The sequence below is a fragment of the Rhinoraja longicauda genome, chromosome 23 (assembly GCF_053455715.1).
Source record: "Rhinoraja longicauda isolate Sanriku21f chromosome 23, sRhiLon1.1, whole genome shotgun sequence".
Classification (NCBI taxonomy): domain Eukaryota; kingdom Metazoa; phylum Chordata; class Chondrichthyes; order Rajiformes; family Arhynchobatidae; genus Rhinoraja; species Rhinoraja longicauda.
In genome coordinates, this window is record NC_135975.1 from 14,188,098 (window position 1) to 14,209,645 (window position 21,548).

At 39.6% G+C, this 21,548-nt stretch overlaps 1 protein-coding gene across 1 annotated transcript; it reads right to left on the reverse strand.

Moving 5' to 3' along the window:
* Nucleotides 1–1,727: 1,727 nt before the first annotated feature.
* Nucleotides 1,728–20,008, reverse strand: psmc2 (proteasome 26S subunit, ATPase 2). Its single transcript, XM_078419702.1, has 12 exons — nucleotides 19,851–20,008; nucleotides 18,024–18,061; nucleotides 15,263–15,344; nucleotides 13,444–13,543; nucleotides 10,812–10,943; nucleotides 10,502–10,574; nucleotides 9,196–9,291; nucleotides 7,644–7,808; nucleotides 6,894–6,981; nucleotides 5,255–5,457; nucleotides 4,463–4,559; nucleotides 1,728–2,043 (listed from the first exon to the last, which is right to left on the reverse strand). The coding sequence occupies exons 1-12, from the start codon at nucleotides 19,921–19,923 to the stop codon at nucleotides 1,886–1,888; spliced, it is 1,305 nt and encodes a 434-aa protein (XP_078275828.1). The 5' UTR covers nucleotides 19,924–20,008; the 3' UTR covers nucleotides 1,728–1,885.
* Between the last annotated feature and the right edge of the window lie 1,540 nt (nucleotides 20,009–21,548).

Consider the following 21,548-nt stretch of genomic DNA (forward strand, 5'->3'; position numbering starts at 1 on the left):
GCATTGCTTGTTAGCAGTTTCCTGAAAAACTGCATGATTAAGCATTTAGTTTTCTAGGCTCCCTAAACTAAGATAACGCATTAATTGACACGGGTTAAATAAACTCAAAGGTTTTTACAAATAACCAATTTGACCCAATGTGGAAAACCTCATTTAAAATGTACATAATTTCTTTGTGCAATCATTTTTAAATATGAGAACCTATTCCACACTCTCTTCACAGGACAGAACTCTTATCTCCCAGATTAAAATACACCTTTACGTCTCATCCTTACTGACCTGGCCCAGCAATCTCCATGATTTTTCATAGCCCTCAGTTAACCTATCCTCAACATTCATCCCTCTCTAATGAGCCACTCCCAATTCAATTCTTTTCCTGGTTCCTATACCAGCTGACAGTGGTAATAACTTCCACTTTCCTTGAAACCATTTAAAATTGTTATCTTCAACCACTCTTCTCTTGCAACTGCCCTCTTTGGACTTATCATAGTGCCATCCAGCCCTGTCTCTTTCTGAATTCCATAATACCCTTAGTAACAGGAACAGGCATTAACCCCATTTCTACAAGTGACATCAAGTACACCCCTAACCTCTTCCTTGGACTTACTGTACTGTCAATGAAGCACAGCTGTTCTGATTGTAACCTCCACTCAGTTGCAAATTTAGTAGTTGTAACTGTCTTTCCATCCCAGATCTCATGGCATGAAGGCAACTCTTGTAAATTTTGATATTTATTAACATTACACAAACAAATTCTGTAATCTGCATAAATGTATAGGACAAGCAGCTAAGTCTGGAAAATTGCATGTATCAAGTATGTTAATCAGCAGCGACATCTGCTGGCAATTCCCTCTAAAGCAGCAAGAGGCTGTAGCAACATTCATCTGAACAGTATTGGGCCCAATATATATTTTTTAATACCTTAATTATGTCTTTGTAATATATCAGTTTTGCAATTGATGCAAGAACATCCACCAAAAGCATCATTTTGTTTCTCTTTCCACCGATGATACCTGATGCACTGAGCATCATCATTTTGTTTTAATTTTCCAAGGATACCCGTCTTGAAAAAGCTCTGCTCCTCTTTCCAATGGGGCTTTTGTTTCTTTCACATTACCAAAGGTCCTTTTGCTCTCTCTTTTTGTCTACAACTAAACACTCATCTCATTTGCAAAGCCTCAGATGTGATTTTTAGTTTACCAAGGATATCAGAATGCTATGCAAAACATAGATTGTCCCCTCATATAAGTAAATTCTGAATTTAACCATGAATGCAAAATTTCCAAACTACAATACAATTGATTTGATATGCTGTTGCAGGTTTAGAATATGTAGTGAGGTTCTAGGCTAAAGGGTTTTCTATACCAATAACTTTATACTATCATCCAAGGCAGATATCAATTTCCTTGCAACCAGGCCCCCCAAACAAATGTAATCAATTAATCTGACTTGACAAAGGGGAATTATGCCTCGAACACAAGAAATCTCAGCTCTTCTTTGAATAGGTTTTGTTTTCACAGCAACCTGAAATGGAAGCCCTATTTGGTGCCTCGTTCAAAAGGTGGCATTACATTACTTTTCCAATAATGTTCAAGACACAGTATAGAGTATAAACCTTACCATTTAAAGGTATGTGTATTACTAAATGACCCAGGATACCAGAATATCAAACCTGCACACCTTGTACAAAATTCTCATGCAAATCAGATTGCAAAAAAGGCCTGTCACACTAGTTAATTAATTCTTTATTTCTATTAGGACTGAATGAAAACCAAGTTATTAAACACACTTAAGGATCATCAAAATCACTTTTTATAACTAGTCAAAAGCACAATTGGCCAACAATGTAAATATTACAGTCACAGAGGTAAAGTTCAAAGCTAAATTAGTTATAGGTCATGTATCTTGGGGTAGCACTGAACTTGGCATATGACTTAATAACTTTATTCACAGCTTCCAAGAAATCTTTCTCTGTGGCAATTTTTCTGCGAGCTCTGATTGCAAACATTCCAGCTTCAGTACAAACACTACGGATCTCAGCTCCTGCAAAACAAATTTGGCACAATATAAAATTACTTTAGTTTATTATTATGTTTTTAAGATATAGGTGCTACACATTCACCTTTGAGGGATGACCCAAGTTCACATTATAAAAGTCCAAACATATATAAATCTGGCAATATTTTATACTTGTTTCAGAGGAAAATAATCCCCAAGCCAAAAGGACTGCAAATCATCCCAGTAACCATTACAATTATTTTTCATTATGTATTTTACAGCCAATGGTATTTTAAACCAACCAAAGAAATAGATTCCTGTTGCTCATTAGCTTTTGTTTCATTACTCATGTGATGTCAACAGTTATTGTGCATTACTTGACCACTAACTTGCACCTTTAACTGAATGGCGTGCTGGGCTACTTGAGGCAGTGGTAGTTTTTCCTCTCTAAAGAATGCATGGGAACCAGGTGGGTTTCTATAATAATACACATCTTATCCTCATGGTTGCTATCATTAGTATCAGTTAATTCCCAAGCTACATGAATGTGTGTTCCTAGTTGCCATGCTGCAAAGGGCGGAAAACAATAATGGGACTTGTAATATGCTGATGTTCCAAGGATGTATAAGCCATTAAATATCTAGCATTTGGGCAGTGAGAAATGATTAATTAATATCTGTTGCTAACAAGCTTTAAGATACATCATTAAGAATAAAAATGACTTAGATCAACACAAAGGACTTAAATCTCTCAAAATACCATATAAAAGAATGGGACAGAAGTTTGCAATGGTAAATTGGAAATAAAGGTAAAACTGTAGGCATGCCTCGACTAATTTTTGAAGAACTAACACACCGGTTACAACAAACATTTATCCACTCAGGATACAAAATCCAACTGGGAAAATTGGTCTAGGAAAACTGGAAAAGTAAAAGATATTAATAGATAGAAGAAAATAATTAATTTGTTCAAAAATTGCTGCTGTTGTTGTTGTTGGTCCTTCGGGTTCGAAGATGACCATGACTTCACTTTCAGTTGGAGGATTGATGACTGTGGGTCCGGAAGTGACTGGTGAGGCCAATCCGGGCCCAGAAGGCACGCCCACACATAGGACACAAGTGGATGGGTGCTACAGTGGAGGTAGCCCGGACCTTTATCGCGCGGTGCGTGGCCTCTGCAGTGCTTCTATCTGCTTTGATGTTATCCAGCAGGGTTCGCACGTTCCACGTGCCGAGCACCTTCAACTTGTTTTTTATTATTATTTCGACCGCTGATTGGGATCCCTGCCAGCCGAGGTATGCTGGCCAAGGTGAAGTGAAGCAGGCTATGTTTGAGGCACCTTTTCTAGCCCCTTCCTCCATGGAGGTGAGCAGAGCAAATCCTAAAGAGGGCTGCTCAGACACCCGGGGGCTGCCGAACTCCACTGCTGCTTTGGTCCAGTGGAGAGTGACCCTATGCCCTGGGCCGCCTGTGTGCAGGTTCGTGACTACAGCTTCCAGTGTATCCACACCTGCTGCTTCGCCACTCTCCCATCGCCACAGGACTTGAGGTTGCACGGTATGGGGTTGAAGTCATAACTTGCGCTTGACTTGGATTTAAGTGAGGGGGAGTTGCGCAGATCGTCGGCCTCACTCTCTCGTCCTGGCCTATCGGGATCCAGGAGCAAGACATAGTCGGGACGGCTGGGGACAGGTCAGGATGGAGTGGGTGGTCAGAAGTGTCCTACGTATCTCACTCTGCCCTGTTTGCGCTCCACGACGCATTGCTGGGATCGTCTTTCTGCCCGTTGAACCTTCTGGTGGTTTCCTCCGCGCAATCCGCCGAACCCAGGCTTCACATGCTAGGTGGACAAGCCCTAAAGCCGCTGGAACCAACGACTTGCCGACTGTACATGTGGCATGCACACAAGACAGTGGAGACATCGTGGAGGCGGGGTCGTCCAACTCCCGTACAAGTCCCATTTAGGACTTGCCCGCTGCATTAGCATTCATAAATAAAATTGTGCAAGCAGTTATTAGAACCTATGATTGATCAATAAATCCGCAAGACACACTGGCCCACATTATTAAGTTTGGTAAGAAGTAGGAATGCAGTGAATGAATGGGCATCATCTTCCAAAATTCCATAACTTCTAGCACAGTTCCCATGGTTTGGATAGCAAACAAACCCAATATCAAAAAAAGATAGAAAGGAGGAAATAATAAGCTACACATCTGATATCAGTAGCAGGCAAAATGATAAAATGTGTTAAGGAAGTGGGAGCAGAGTACTTAGAAAATATGACTACTATTAGACAGAGACAACACAGAAATACAAAAGGGGAGACTTTTAACAAATCAAGAGTACACATAACTACCAGAAGAGAGGAACCTGTGGATGTGGATTGAACGTGATGCTTCCCTGCATAAAACAATGTAGATTAAGGATGATCCTTAAACTGATATTAAAAGACAGTTTCACCCACCTGTACTATTTGGACACAATCGGGCAAGCAGTTCAAACCTCGTGTCTCTTTCCACACTCATGCTCCGTGCATGGATTTTGAAAATGTGAGTTCGACCCTGAAATAGTCAAATACCAATTATTTCATGCAAACCATGATTTTTATATTCAGAGTAAAATTTCAGAGTCTATACTTTTCAGGACAGAAGCAGTATTGGTTCACAATTTGGAGTAGTTGCCGATGACTTCCAAAGACAGATCTTTCTTACTCCAACACCTCTCACCCTACAATCACATGTGGAGAGGCTTCAACACCCTTGAACAATGGTGAACCCCTAACTTATATTAGAGATTCAGAACAAGCCACCATCCACAAAATCCCATGAATTAGATAGGTGTAAAGTACTGAATGTTTCTAATTAAAATTAAAAACAAAAATTAATATCAAAATAAATACATTCAAAAAATATCATCCATAAGGGGTTCAACATTGGAGAGCAGATGGCAGAGGTCCCACAAAAGCAACTTTGCGATTCTATGCTTGCACAGTAATCCTGAAGTGGCAGTTGTCCAGAAACTGCTAAATCATCAGCACAAAATATAGGCCAATAAATTTGTTACTTTAACTATGCATTTTGAACTAACATTCATGGCAGAAATAATTGCATCATAAAATTCGCAGTGCTAGAAATCAAATGACAAATTAACATAAACTGTATTAACAACCAACAAAAAACCCAGCATTAATGCAATTCTCCAGTTAGCTTTTATAATTATGCGAAATGCAGAATATATTTTCAAAACATTGCCATACCTCAAGATCTGGCAAACTAAATTCAATTTTTCGGTCTAAACGCCCAGGTCTCATCAGAGCTGGGTCTAAGGTGTCAGGCCTGTTTGTGGCCATCAGTACTTTAATGTTACCCCTTGGATCAAAACCATCAAGTTGGTTAATGAGCTCCAGCATTGTGCGCTGAACTTCATTGTCACCACCAGCACCATCATCAAACCGAGCACCTTGGAGAAAAGAGAGACTTGTCAAATGCAATTGCATGCTCAAAATATCTAAAACAGAATATTAATATTGATATAAAACAATATAATTGTAATGATAATTGCGTAGAGTCAAACAGTACAGAAACAGGCCCTTCCACCCTGGCATGGACCAGTTGTGCCAAAGGGCCAGTTTCCATGCTGTATGTCTCCAAGATGCAACACACTAATGAAACTATTTAATCAGAGAAATTTAAGCCCTGATATTGGCCACAGTGCATTTGTTAAGGTGTGTGTGTGTGTGCGCGTGTCTGTGTCCGAGTGTATCCGCGTGTGCACGTCTGGTAGGAAACTGTAGACGTATCAACATGGAATACTTAGGAATACTTATCTTTACCACATAGTTGTTCTTGCCTACCTTCAGCTATTGAGTCTCCCAAGACAGGGGAAACTTTGTACGTCAGGGTACATAGAAAGCCATTTAATTGTATGCATTAAAAGCCTCAAAAAGGCTGCTAAAATCAAAGACCCACACCATCCTGGCCACACTCTCATCTCACTATTAGCATCCGGAAGAATTTACACGAGCTTGAAAACCACGACCTCCAGTTTCAAGAATAGCTTCTTCCCAGCCACCATCATGCACTTGAACACTGCACAACACTAACCGTAACCCTAACTCGGCAACTATGATCTTCTATGGATTTTGTTTTGCATGCACCACAGACTTTGATTTTGCACTACAATGATCTGGTTATACAGTACTACCAATTAATTCATTGTATATTTATTTGTGTTAAAGGGTTATTGAATGAATGGGTCTGTAAAGCTGCAGCAAATAAGAATTTAATTGTTCCCTTGACAGTACATATGACAATTAAACACTCTTTACTCTTGAAATACAAGGCTGGAAACCTCCAAATTACGTCCCCAATTTGCCACAGTTAAACCCAGGGGCTGGAATTGAGTTCAGGTTTAAGGTTTATGCCATCTTGTCCAATAACTACCAAAACCCAACTGACCTGATACACTAATTGTGTACAATCTGAATTCCATGAATACTGAGTTCAGAATACAAAAATTGAGAAACAGAAAATGTAGCTAGCTATTAATAAAAGGGAATCATTCTTTGTCTACACAATTCAATAGTTAACCTTGTAGACATGGGGAATACACACATCAATATATGCTCTCTTACAACATTAAATAATTCATTAATACTACTTACTGTATTAAATTTTGTTTTCTCATTTGAAATATTGTTTGAGATTTCAGTAAGGAAGCAAATTAACTTAGCAAATTTGTTGAAGTAGATAATGAATCCAAATTACTGTTACATATTGGTGGTATAGTGTATAATAATGTTTTAATATCACAAAGGATGTACCAACACAATCTTCAGAAAAAATAAATCAAACTGTCAGTTAGCAGTAAAGCAATGTTGAAGACAGGTACAATACCTCCAATTGCATCAATCTCATCAAAGAAAATCAAGCACGCCTTTTTTGTTCTGGCCATCTCAAAAAGTTCACGAACCATTCGAGCACCCTAAAAAATAAAAAAAAGTTTTCTTTATCCAAATATAGATAAACATTGCTATGTATTAATTTGGTGAAAGCCAACTTTAACCATACAGAAAACAAAAATGATTCAAGTTATTTAGTACTATGAAGACCTTTCACCATTTCAGTTATCCAGCATCCTACAAAGGTTCTATTAAAGAGGAGCTGAAATGAGTATCCAATTCCGTTTTCAGTTTCTACAACTTCACCACATCTATTCGGATAACTTCCCACACCAGTGTTTCCAAGATGCCTTTCTTCTTTCTTCCCGAACTGTGGTTTCCTTCCAACATAAACAGAAAATGCTGGAAACACTCAAAAATAACACCTCATCTTCCAATTATAGTCCTCAGACCTCAACATTGATTTCACCATTTTATATCAGAACTGGTCAGTTCTGACTGTTTAACTGTAATACTTCATTAGTTTTTCTGGAAAGAGGGGGAAATTTCAATTAAATGTCAGAAATGTCAATGAACTCGCTGGGTATTTCCAGTCATTTTTATTTTTAGATCAACATTTTTAGAATTATCTCACTATCTCAGGAAAAAGACTGATCGTCAGAGATAATAATCCTATAGATGGGGTTGTGTCATGAACTTTTAGAAATGAGTTCGGTCACAAGAATAAAAAGATAGCATTGTTTACCTCTCCGACGTACTTCTGCACCAGTTCCGATCCTATCACTCTAATGAAGCAAGCATCGGTCCTATTAGCCACAGCTCGTGCACAGAGAGTCTTGCCTGTTCCAGGTGGTCCAAATAGCAGCACTCCTTTTGGTGGTTCAATACCAAGGTTTACAAAAAGCTCTGGCTGAAAATCAAATCAACGAGTGAGCTCTCATGCTTTCTTGTTCAGTGTGAATATTCCACTCAGTGCAACTGCACATTAATACTGCAGTAGTTTTGACATTTACGAAAAAAAACAAGCACATTTCATCTGTATACTAAAACTATCATATCATCATATCATATATATACAGCCGGAAACAGGCCTTTTCGGCCCTCCAAGTCCGTGCCGCCCAGTGATCCCCGTACATTAACACTATCCTACACCCACTAGGGACAATTTTTACATTTACCCAGTCAATTAACCTACATACCTGTACGTCTTTGGAGTGTGGGAGGAAACCGAAGATCTCGGAGAAAACCCACGCAGGTCACGGGGAGAACGTACAAACTCCTTACAGTGCAGCACCCGTAGTCAGGATCGAACCTGAGTCTCCGGCGCTGCATTCGCTGTAAAGCAGCAACTCTACCGCTGCGCTACCGTGCCGCGGTAAAAATTACTATCATTTGTTTGTTTGTTTGTTCCTGAACTACAGCCAAAACGGTACACGATAGCGCGACAATTTTAGGCTCACCGTACTCACCATCGTCTCTTTGGTGCTAATGGAAGGTTTAATTGAAATCGGTGTTATATTTTTAAAGTTATTCATATTTTAAAGTTTAAATCTATCTCTTTGGGAGGGAGGGGGGAAGGGAGGGAGGTGGAGGAATGACGAGGGAGGGGGAGGATAAGGGGGATTGAGGGGGATGGAGTGAGGGGGGGGAGGGAGGGAGATGGGGAGTGGGGGAGGAGTGGGTGCTGCACCAATGCAGGAGAGGTTTGGGCCCAATGGGTCCACTTGGTCTCGTAGAATATATATTTTCCCAGTTAGACTTTTAGATTTTAGACTTTCTTGATCTTTTCATGGCTGCATTGTTCATGGAACCAAACCAAAGATGCCACTGCACAATTCAACCAAACCGACATCATTTAAAAAGCTTGAATTGTACACGATTATTTTTAGTTCATTTTGCGGTTTTTTGTGCCTTTTTCATTTTTGGCAAAGATTATATAACAAAAAGTTCAAGAAACGCATAAACGTTATTTCTACAAAGAATATAAATTGAAATGTATAATAATACCAATAGGCTCTTAGTCAAAGTCATACTGATATCCAAAACCATGAGGTCACCACCACATTGTCACAAAGGGGACTGGCCTGTAGTTTATGTATTTAATTTGAAAGCCACACATGGGATTCTTAAAGCAAAATGAAGATGCAAGTTTTTCTATGGCTGACATGAAGTTTTACATGGTTTAAATGAAAGTCTTGGGGGAATTTTTCAGTTTTGTTTAAATCAATAAGCAAAAATTCATATCCCAATCACATGCAATTCATACAATGAAGTATTAAACTAAAAATTATGCTTACATGTAGCAAAGGAGTTTCCACAACCTCTTGCAATTTTGCAATCTGTTCTTTGCAGCCACCCACATCACTGTAGGTAACATCTGGCTTTTCTTCCACCTGAAAGGCCATTGCAGAATTAGTTACATAAGAGGATTAAAACCTAGAGCATAAAAACAAACTTAAAAAATGCTCCTCCTCAATGCCAGGCACAAGTCAAATTATTACTCCACATAGCTCTAAAATAGAATTAATGAAGCACTTTCAATACACTGAAGGCAGCTTAAAAATTATCATCGTCCAGCCATAAGCCAAATTACTTGTTTAATTAAAACGAAGGTATCACAAAATGCTGAGTAACTCAGTGGGTCAGGCAGCATCTCAGGAGAGAAGGAATGGATGACGTTTCGTGTCTAGACCCTTCTTCAGACAGTAACCAAATAGAATGTTATTTTTATTAGCAATTTTGTCATAAAATCCACCACGTAGCATTTTAAGTTTGATTCCAAATTATGATGGCAAACCTCGTTATTTAATGTTAATTACAGAATCAAAGGTACAACACTAAAAAGGAAAGAACATGGAATCTAATGATACACTTAAAAAATAATCTAATGATACATTTAAAAAAAAAATAAATGTAACATATTTTTGAGCTTAACCCCGAATAAGACAAAATTTGCTCTAATTAAACGTCAAAAATCAATACCTTCGGCCATCAAATTACATTTGCTAATCCGTCTCGTATCAAACCAGTCATTCGTTTCCTATGTGGCCACAAAATGAATTTTCTACCCTTATTTGCTCCATAAGGAACACAGCTGCTGCTCAAATCCTCACCTGTTTCCACTATCTCCAGGTGCAAGTACTCCAATGCTCTCCCAGATGGCCTCTTCACTTCTCCCCTCCACAGCCGAGTTTTCACATAAGTCTGTTCACTCATCCCATGTTCTGTCAATTTCCAATTTGCTTAATTTAAAATCTTGTGTTCAACGCCAACTTGACCTCAACCTCACCCCTCTAACCATCTTCAGTTCTACAAGTCACTGTAAACTCGGTGTTCCTTTAAGTCTTGCCTCTATCCAACATTCGCTTCCAACAATCCAAGAACCTGCTCTTACATGATATTATCGTATAAACAATTACTGGAATTTTCTCAAACTTTGCATTTCTCTATTATCTTTTGACCAACCTTAGTTTACCTCATCTAACCTGATATCTTCTCTCTGGATGATGTAGACATCAGCCAAATTATACGCCTGAGATGCCCTTTGGATGTTTAACTATGATAAATGCACTATATAAATGCAAGTTGTGCTACTGAATTTACCTGCATCATGGTAACAGTGGGATCGATCTTTGGTGGCAGTGGAATATGTATCTGGTACTTGTTTCGATCCACACTGTAATGTTTAAAGTAATATTTTAAAATATGGCACAGTTTGCAATAAAATATCAGATATCTAATTGTATAAAATATTAATAGAATGAATGTCAATCAACTCTTGTTGTAATTCTTAAATGTTGATGTGTCTAAGATTGCCTTATGTTTCAGTAGTTATAATGATTTGTATTATGCAATTTACCAAAAAAAACACAGAAATACATGCCAGCATGAAAATTAAAAGTTTGGTTCCTACCCAACTCTCATTCCTTCCTCAATATCAGTGGGAGCCACTTGGTCACTTAGATCAACCACAAATTTTGCAAATTGCTTTACATTAATGATGTACTTGGGATCTTCAGAATCTGCATTAATGATCTTTGTACATCTGTAAAAAGAAAAAATGTTCTTAGTCATCTCGTCAATATGCTTCAGTGTCAATCTGTAATCATGAGCTTGCATTTGTATTAGTGCCAACGCAAGACTTCACTGGGCCAGGTAACCAATGTCAAAATACTATTTTAGAAATGCAGCAATATGAAAAATCATGTCCCCATTGGAAGGCAGATCAAGTAAAATTAAGGTTATTAAAATAAAAGTCAACATTAGAATAGTTTATAGTTTAGTTTATTGTCACATGCACCGAGGTACAGTGAAGTTTTTTTTTGTTGCGTGCTAGCTATCCAGTCAGCGGAAAGATAACCAATCAAACCGTCCACTGTGTACAGATAGTCCAAGGGCCTCCAGAGGTAGATGGTAGGCCAGGGCCGTTCTCTAGTTGGTGATAGGATGGTTCTTCTATTCTCTGGACAAGTACATTATGCATTAGATTTGAATCAGCAAAACTCACATCTTTAGAAGGCAAAAGCTTCATGAAATGCCAAAATACCTCGTAATTTTGCAACTTAACCCTCGAATACACAGATTTATGTATTCATGTGAATGGAAGAGTGATTTTTCAATGTAACAAAGTCGCCTCCATTTCATAAACGTGTTTCCATCCCGGTTTTCTATCTACGTTAGCAACAGTAAAAAAGCAGGGAGCTTGAAAATTGGCTATCTTCTCTTACTACAACACTGGCTACATTCCAAAATCACTTCATTAGCTATAAATTGGGGCTCACGTTGTCGACCTCCCCGTGGTGAGCCCTGTCAACTGACCTCAGTCAGGCAAACGACAACAAACAGAGACAGCAGAAGCAGAAGCAGCTTCATAAGCAGCCTCAAATGCAAGAAGAAGAAGAAGAAGAAGCTATAGATTGTTTTGGAATATACTGAAAAAGACTTTCAAGAGAGAGCTGGATAGAGCTCTTAAGGATAGCGGAGTGAGGGGGTATGGGGAGAAGGCAGGAACGGGGTACTGATTGAGAGTGATCAGCCATGATCGCATTGAATGGCGGTGCTGGCTCGAAGGGCTGAATGGCCTACTCCTGCATCTATTGTCTATTGTCTATTGACTTGGAAGGTTACATTGGAAAGAATGGAGTCATTCAGCCCATCAAATTTGAACTAGCACTTTGTCAAGATATCCAGTCAGTCCCATTATACTCCTTTTCATTTGAAGACAACTTAACGTAATTAATCTTCTTTGATGAAAGTAGGAAACTTCACAAATCTGGTGGAACAATTGATAGGAAGGTGTTGAAACACACATAGCACCCGACTTCAAAAAATGAAAATCTTGAACAGAAGCAAACTAATTACTTTTTCTATCATTTTCCAAGATGCGGCTTGGAACATGATTCTCAAACCCGGATATCTGCTTTGGTTCAAAATTTTTGTTAGGAGGAGAATGATACCAGATGCATTTTAACAACTAATTGATCATTTGTTCACTCGGATCTATTCTGTATTACAGAAAGCTCTAAAAATTGTATCAAACATGTCTTCTCATTCTTAACTCTGCCCAATACACAGATTTGTCTGTTATGTAACAATCCTCAGGCAATTAATTGTTCTGTGAAAATTGTGAATGAAAATGACTCATTTGGAATCATGGTTAGGTTTCGCTATTCTACTTGTTTCAATGGGTATTACGATTTATTTTACGTCCAGCTGCAGGATAAGCCTTGTTGGCTAATTAGTTATATACAAATTAGTACACAAATTAGTTGGCTAAAGGTCATTATCCAGAACTGCCCTGAACAGTCAAATTGCTTTTACCTTCATTTCAAAGGCTTGTCTGCTCTCCCTTAAAATGCAATTGACTGGTTCAACTATTCTCCACCATAAATTATTCAATTTCCAAATAGTTCTGTTAAAAAAAGAATCAAAACTTTAATACAAATATATTCCCTCCATTCGAGATAATACTCCTGACTCATCCTCACAATGTCCTTCATAACTTTAAATGTCTTCCAAAAATATTGCAACCCTCTCTATTCTCAAGAAATGGACAGCAGTTCAAAGAATCATGGAAATTTCTAGCACATTGCCCCTCGTATCCATGTTAGCCAAAATGCGCTTTAATTTAATTAATTTCCCAGTCCTCAATCCACAATTCTGCACATTATGATTTTTCAAGTGCTTATCCAGATACTAATTACAACGTGGTGAGGATTTCCTTTCACTAATCTTTCAGAGAATTAACTATAGATCCTGATTAATATTTTCTCCTTAACATTCCTCTACTATTCACATTAATTTAAATTTGTTTCCTATTTACAAATCTCTCTGTTAAGGGGAATAGCTTATTCCTTATAGCTTATTGACCCTGCTTTGGATCGAAGTATTTTACATCTCCCAATTAAATTGCTCAACGTGTGTACCAGTTAAATTAAGGATGTACACGAATTAGAGGCTCAGTATGACAAGGGGAAAAAGGATAGCATAAATATAAGACATAAGCTCCTTCTTCAGTGTGAGCTGGAATCTTTCAGAATTCTTACCTTGCAACTTGTAAAGGCTGCTCACTCTGGAGAGTCTGTTTGTCTGCTGCCAAGTCCCACAATGCTGGAGGAGCCAAACCAGTGTCAGATTCTTTGATACCTACACAAAAGAAGGCAATCCTTAAAAGTGTGTCAAATTGCCACAATAAACAAAGTAAAACTACACAGCAAGGTGATATTAAACCAATTCTTAGAATGTGACTTCAAATTATATTACTTTTCATGCATGATTTCAATTCAGATATATAAATTGGAAACCTAAGGAGGAAATTCTTTGTATAACTTCTGTTATTGACTGAACACCACCTATGAAGGAGCAGTATGAATTTGTATTCTACATTTTGTCCTTAGGTCAGATCAAAGCAATTTTATCGTCAATGAAGTACTCTGAACTGTGGTCTCTGTGGAATTTGTTATACATTTGCATGTAACAAATTCTCACAAAAAGCCATGTGCTAATGGCAAACCAATACATTTCAGAGATTTAGATTGTCGGATCAGCATGAATCAGTTCACCAGTATAAACTTGCTTGTTTTTTTTATTGCAATAGTGCTGTGAGATCTTTTATGCCCAACCAAGAGAACAAATGCAGCCTTGATTTAACATGTCATCCATCCATCAGTATCTCAGTGCAATTCTCTCAGTTCTCTCAGGGCGGCACGGTAGCGCAGCGGTAGAGTTGCTGCTTTACAGCGAATGCAGCGCCGGAGACTCAGGTTCGATCCTGACTACGGGTGCTGCACTGTAAGGAGTTTGTACGTTCTCCCCGTGACCTGCGTGGGTTTTCTCCGAGATCTTCGGTTTCCTCCCACACTCCAAAGACGTACAGGTATGTAGGTTAATTGGCTGGGTAAATGTAAAAATTGTCCCTAGTGGGTGTAGGATAGTGTTAATGTACGGGGATCACTGGGCGGCACGGACTTGGAGGGCCGAAAAGGCCTGTTTCCGGCTGTAGATATATGATATGATATGATATGATATGATAGTTCCGCACTGAGAGGTCAGACCAGCTTGTTTGCACAGCAAATGACCATTACCGGAGATACAAGGAACAGCAGATGATGGTTTACAAAAGAAGACACAAAGTGCCAGAGTAACTCACCAGGTCAGACAGCATCTCTGGAGAACATGGATGGGTGAGGTTTCGGGTCGGGATCCTTCTTCAGACTTAAGAATACTGATACAACCCAATACTTCACCGATCCATGTTCTCCAGAGATGCTGCCTGACCCCTTGAGTTACTCCAGCACTTAGTGTCCTTTTTTGCTGACCGTTATTAACTATTAAGTGGCACAAGAAAATATTAAAAGCTTGACAAATCTCGTACAAGAGAAAAGTTGATCGATCATAGGCAGTTTGGTAGTTCACAAGGTTTCTCAAGTTTAGTTTAGTTTAGAGATACAGCATGGAACCAGATCCTTTGGCCCACCGAGTCCGTGCTGACCAGTTGCTAATTGGTCTAATTTCAGTGAAATGTCTGTGATTTGTCATATAGTGACACAGTGTGGAAAACAGGCCATTCGGCCCAACTTGTTCCAGCTACACTAGTCCCACCTACCTGTACTTGGTTCATATAGCTCCAAACCTGTCCTATCCATGTACCTGCTAAACTGTTTCTTAAACGATGGGATAGTCCCAGCCTCAGCTACCTCCTTTGGCAGCTTATTCCATACACCCACCACCCTTTGTGTGAAAATTTGTCATTCAAATTGTTCCAAATCACAACATGAAGATTAATTATATGTTTGCACATGCAGGTATCTTGCGCCAAATGCCTTGACTATATTCGACAGCAACAGAGACTTTATTTATTCGTACCAGTCAATTCGTTAATTTTCTTGAGAAGCTGTTGGATGTCATCCTCCACTTGCTTGATCTGCCTGGAATAGGTACTCTGACCCTACAAGAGAAGACAATGTAAAGTACAGTGGTCTCATCATACTGTGCAAAGGCACCCTGGTGTAATATACCATTCAATCTGTTAGACAATCAGATAAGTAAAAACTTCTAATGATGTGGGAACACAATAGCCCTCTGCTCATTTTTAAGAAAACAAGTGGGTTCTGCCGCATCACATTGGAACTGTCACTCCAACACCTTGAAATGCTAGATGTAGAAACATGGTGAAGAACAAGAATTTTATGAAGAACCACGAGCCTGAAAACCTGTTTAGTCTCAGGTAGTGGAAGGTTGTCCTGCACATTGAGAAAGATGGTGGATTCCTTCAATTATGCCTGCCTTTGTTGAGAGGTTGCTCCTGAACAATTGCAATTGACCCAGGTTTTCTGGGGTCTGGTCAAGTACGTTTACTGTCGGAGTCTGGTGTTCCACAACAGAACAAAAGTGGTGTCGACTACAAGACCAGGTCTCAAGTATGCATCAGCGAATGATAACTTCGACCTCAGCCACTGAATAAGTGCACAGGCGGGCATGCACCATGTAATACAGCTCACTGACTGAATTTGAAGTAACCGTGGTCTGAAACGAATGTGACATATATTGTTCAGATTCCCATTTGTCCTATACGTTAAATCTGCTCCAACAGGAAACTTGTTGGAGGTGAAGGGCAACATTAGGGGAAGAAAGTTTGAGAAGGTGTTAATAACACTCATGCGAGACCTGATTCTGCAACGAGATAATATAGACTGTAAGATCACGGCTTGAATGCCATTGGGAAGCAGATATAAAAATGGTGACATACTATCAGGCTAATAAATTTGGGAAGATTGTTCAAGATTATTTTTAATTGGCAGTAGACTTCTCTGCCATTAAAAAAAAGCCATTTGTAGTGGTTAATGCTGTTTGCTAAACCTCTGATTTGTAATAAGGTGAAAATCTTAAGTGCAATTTGGGAAGCAACTCTTCAGCAACTGAAGAGGCGGCTGGCATTAGTAATGACCTTCCGGAAGCAGACAAGGTGAATCCTCTGTAGTTTCTCAAACAGATTTGTCACCTTACAGTCTCATGATTCCAAGATTGCCGGGCAAATCCTCTTCTTCCCGGGCGTGGGAGATGAGGTTTGGGATTTATGATTTTGGCTCCTCTCCTCTATATTTTTATACTTCATACTTCATTGTGCTCACAAGATTTGTTGTTTTTTTAGCTGGCATGTGACGCTTTCAAGTTCTTGTCATGCAGATGTGGAAATGAAACTGGACCAGACAGTTTACTGCAAAATGGGACTATGGAAGCTCACAACAAAGACCTAATCATTGTAGATAAATGTTTGAAAAGTTCCTTCAATCCTGTGCTGACTGTCTCTTTGCTATTGATAAGTTCTCCCACATTCTTAGCGCTCAGTGGTGTGAGCACTTGGGTGTTTAGGCAATTGATATCCTTAACCACACATGATTGTCTTTATGTCATTGGAGCCTTCGAGTTACTGTCAGGTTACACAAAATCCGTGTTACTTCTTTGACATGACAAATCCCGCACAACATCATTGGAAAAAGCTCTGTAAATTTGAGGGAAATAGGCCAGTTCGATGAAACAATCTCTTTCATACTGCAAGCTGCATTTCTAATGGAGGGGGGTAAAAAGGGTTAAAGAGAAAAGAACATTCCTACTAGCAGTCATTTCACTCTGACTTTGGCTTTTTAAACTGGATTTTATGTTTTCCCATTGTCTCCTCTGAAATTGCATTACTGGTTCATGCTCACATCTGGCCAACAACTGCAAAATGATTGTCCTTGAGGATCGATCCATCTGACTAGAAAGGCAAAAGCCAGACGAACGAGGCAGCTTTACCTCAGCTATGACTGATGCAAGTAAAATGTGTGGGCAAGTGGATTCCTTATTTTTCTTTGTCATAAATTAACTAAGTTATGTTAATTTATATTTTAGTTAATTGCTTTCCTTGATTTTTTTTTTAATATTTAGAAAGTAAAAAATAAAGACTCAGATTTTTTTTTAAATGTGTGAGTAACAGAAACGTCGCCAAACTGTTCAAAGACTTCTGGCTGCAACTAAAGGGCTAGCAAGACATTCTGGGGAGAGTACCGCCGGATCTGCCACTTTATTCACCATTCACTATACACGCATTTGCACATGTGGATACTACGAAACAGAAGATCAGAGTATTTGGCGTGCTGTGTCAGGTTCGTGTTGGTGAGCAAACTCTACGGCCCATTGATACCTTGCTACAGTTCAGATCCACAGCCTATATTACTTGAAGAATGTTAACTAAATTACTCATGTGTGCACTTACACACTGACCATGGACAATTTATTAAGCCTTGTAATATACCAGTTAAACCTGATCTTATCCTTACCCAATATTCACAACCATGCTGTACCTGTTAAGGTATTCTTTGGCAGGATTGATATCCATGCTTTCATTTACATCATTTTTTGAGAGGCTGACTATAATCCACTTTCAAATAATTGAGAGCACAGAAAGATGAAACTTTCTGGTTCATTTGTAACTGTGTGAATGTCGATCCATTAGGATATTTTTTAGCAGAAATTCATTCAGAAAACTAACCAAACAATAAACATTGTGCATGTACATTAGAGAATGGATGCAAATGCAATAAGATCAAAAATAAAACAGGCCACAGAATGTTGGTACAGTACTTACATAGGTCTTGAGGAGGGCAATATCCCCTTCATCAAGTGCTACAGTTCAACCAAGGAAAAATATAATTAGAAATGAAAATACATTTCTATCAATTAAAGAAAATCTTTAAATTAGTCGCTATATTAACAAATAATGATGAGGCTTATATGCAACTCTAATTTTAAAGATAAAACCCCCCCAAAATAACTCAGCATTTAAACTTAGTTCAGGTCAGTAACTTGGGAAACTAAAGTGGAAACAGGAGAGAAAATAAATGAAAGAGAGAGGTTCTGGCCTAAATGGGACAGGGAGAGGTCGAGAACAATGTAGAGATACGGTGGGGCAAATCAAAGGGATACATGCAAAAAGAGTTCCATTTAAAAAGGAAATCAGGCCTTTCCTAACCAGGAGATAATGATGAGTACGAATCATGGAGGTGCTGGGTGGCTGAAAAGGCTTTGATAAAGATCTTAGGAGAGAAAGTGGAAACGGTAATTCTCAGGCTGATATTTGTTGACTTCCAATACCAATTGAGCAAAAATGAATTTCAATGAATTTGATGTCATTAAGGTGTTTATGAAAATGAATCCCATGTTTTTATGTGACATCATCCAGCACTTCAAATAAGATGGGGTGCAGGTCATTCACTGAGGACCACTACAGGCAAAGGTGCAAGCACAGGAAGAATAGCCATTGTAATGTTTCTTCTTTAACTGGATTGATCAGAATAGAACTCATGGTCCACAATTTGACAAGCAGAGAATCATTGGAGTAAAATTATGAATAACTGGCTTCATGATCTTCATGGACTGTAGCTAAGTCAAGGAGGGTCTATCGTCATTGTCACAATCATAAAGGATCATGATAATAACTTCGAAAGGTGTTAATACTGCAGCATGAAAGGAAACTTCATCAGAAACCAAAATAACGATATTCAGGAAAAATGTGCATATTGGGAAGCTACAACAGCTTCTCGGAGTTTGAGGAAGAACCATTAATAAAAACAACCAATATAGGGACTAAGGAGGGAATATTTATTTTAAATCAGAGAACATGGGCATTGCTGGGTGGTGAGATCTGGGCTCACATCTCCAGATCGCCAGATTAATAATGAAAGGCACTGGACCAGTGACAGCCTATATCAGTTCTGATAAAAGATCAACACAAACATTAACTATTTCTTTCTCTTCAGCTGTTATCTGATCTGTTGCAAACTTCCAGGATTTTCATCTCCATTTCATATTTCCAACATCTGCAGTATACCCCTTGAACTGTGTAAATTGGAAGGATAATGGTGCGGAGAACAATTAGATTAGGTGCGGTTCCAAGAGCGTGCAGATCAAAATAGAGACGTTAGAGAACAAATGAGAATGTTTGTGAGAAGAGGGGAAGAATCTAATGAATGTGCATCTTCTTAAGTGAGGGTCAAGGAGGGAATTAGCAAAAACAGTTGACCAGATCGTTTTTATTGTAAAATAAGACATTTAAGTTGAAAGATGGAGGAACTCAGCAGGACAGGCAGCATTTGTGAAGGTAAATATTCCAACATTTCATGTCGGAACCCTTCATCAAACGGTGCTAATGCACAACGTCGTCAGTCCATTTCTTTCTATGGATGCTGTCTGATTCACTCCAGCACTTTGGTTTTCGCGCAAGATTCCAACATCGGCAGTTCTTTGTGTGTCTCCAAAACAAAGTGCTGGAGTAACTCAGAGGGCCAGGCAGCATCTGGGGGACAGGGACGGGCAACCTTTCGGAGCCTTCAGCCTCCCACCAACAAGCAGTGGGCCCAATCCTTCCGCAGTCGCGGATCTCCCACCATAAAATCTCCGGGAATCTATCCCTCACCTCGAATCGGCTTGTCTTCTTCTTTGGGCTCCTCTTTTGCTTTCCGCTTATCATTTCCCAGGTAATCCGGCATGACAGCGGCAAAAATCACCCGGCGTTACACAGCACTTCAGCAGGCCTTGCCGACCGGAAATCATCCCGCGCCACCTCCCAGCACCCACCGCGCCACCAATCAGACCCACCTCCCAGTACCCCCCGCGCCGCAATCAGACCCACCTCCCAGTACCCCCCGCGCCACAATCAGACCCACCTCCCAGTACCCCCGCGCCGCAATCAGACCCACCTCCCAGTATCCCCCGCGCCACAATCAGACCCACCTCCCAGTACCCCCCGCGCCACAATCAGACCCACCTCCCAGTACCCCCCGCGCCACAATCAGACCCACCTCCCAGTATCCCCCGCGCCACAATCAGACCCACCTCCCAGTATCCCCCGAGCCACAATCAGACCCACCTCCCAGTATCCCCCGCGCCACAATCAGACCCACCTCCCAGCACCCATCGCACCGATAAGTATCTCTCTCTTTCCCCAAGCCGTGGTCCGGCTATAGTCTGACTCCAGGGTCGCTATTTTTGTCAAGAGCAACGTGTTATTCAGGGAGGTAGCATCTGTGGGTCATTGACCTTCCGTCATTAATCATTTTCCTCACTTTACAGCCTGAGCTGCTAAGTATCCTGAATTTTTGTTTATTTCTCGAATTGTCCACATTCTGCTTCTGCATTCAGGAAAACATACATGAGCGTTTCATATCTGAGCACGAATTGATGCTACATTAAGCTTGGTTATTGCAATATATTTATCTTTAGGGGAAGATTCTTTAAATTTTCATTCACTATTCCATTTAATTAATGTGCTGTGCATTATTACTGCTGGGCTTTACACTTAGTGTCTTACCTAATGCAATTACAAATATAAATTCTCACCTTAGCTTCCCTGGTGTTTTCGAAACCCAATCGTGATTCCTTGCCTTCAGTGTATGCATTTGCCATTTCACTTGTGTATTTATAGCATTGTCAGACTACTTATCCAATATCCGATTTTAGATGAGTTGTACATGAAACTCTTATAGTTTAACACTACAGTGAACCAAACTATGAACTTTTAACATGCCACAAGCTATTCTCCATTTGTCCACAATTTTACAATGATTATATTGCCTTTAATAACCATATAACCATATATAACAATTACAGCACGGAAACAGGCCCGTTCGGCCCTACCAGTCCACGCCGACCACTTTCTCTGACCTAGTCTCATCTACCTGCTCTCAGACCATAACCCTCCAATCCCCTCCCATCCATATACCTATCCAATTTACTCTTAAATAATAAAATCGAGCCTGCCTCCACCACTTAATGTCTTTTTAACTTTGTGTCCTCAGTATGAGAAACTGATAAGGCTAGACACTGACAAGTTCCCTGCATCTTCTCCTAAAGTCTTAAAAGCGGCTGCAGGGAAAGTGAATACAATAATTGTGATCCTCTAAATTTCCCAAATGAGGGAGACAAAAAGCAGGCCAACCTCATGCCTTCATAAATTCCTAGATTGGATTGAAAATCTGCTCCAAGCTAATTGCTGGTCAGCCTTATATTTGTTAGTTGGAAAATGTTCCATTAAGGAGGCAGAAGTGGAGAATTAGAAATTCATTATACATTCAAGCACCAGAACATAGAAACAGTGTTTTGAGGGTGTAAAGGC

What these genes read in the sequence shown, in the direction of transcription:
- psmc2 (XM_078419702.1), bottom strand. Translation starts at nt 19,923, where the DNA reads ATGCCGGATTACCTGGGAAATGATAAGCGGAAAGCAAAAGAGGAGCCC. An exon ending in GAAAATTAACGAATTGACTG is followed by an intron (nt 13,544 to 15,262) that starts GTACGAATAAAT and finishes TCTTTTGTGTAG; the next exon opens with GTATCAAAGAATCTGACACT. An exon ending in CAGCCTTTACAAGTTGCAAG is followed by an intron (nt 10,944 to 13,443) that starts GTAAGAATTCTG and finishes TTCTTTTTACAG; the next exon opens with ATGTACAAAGATCATTAATG.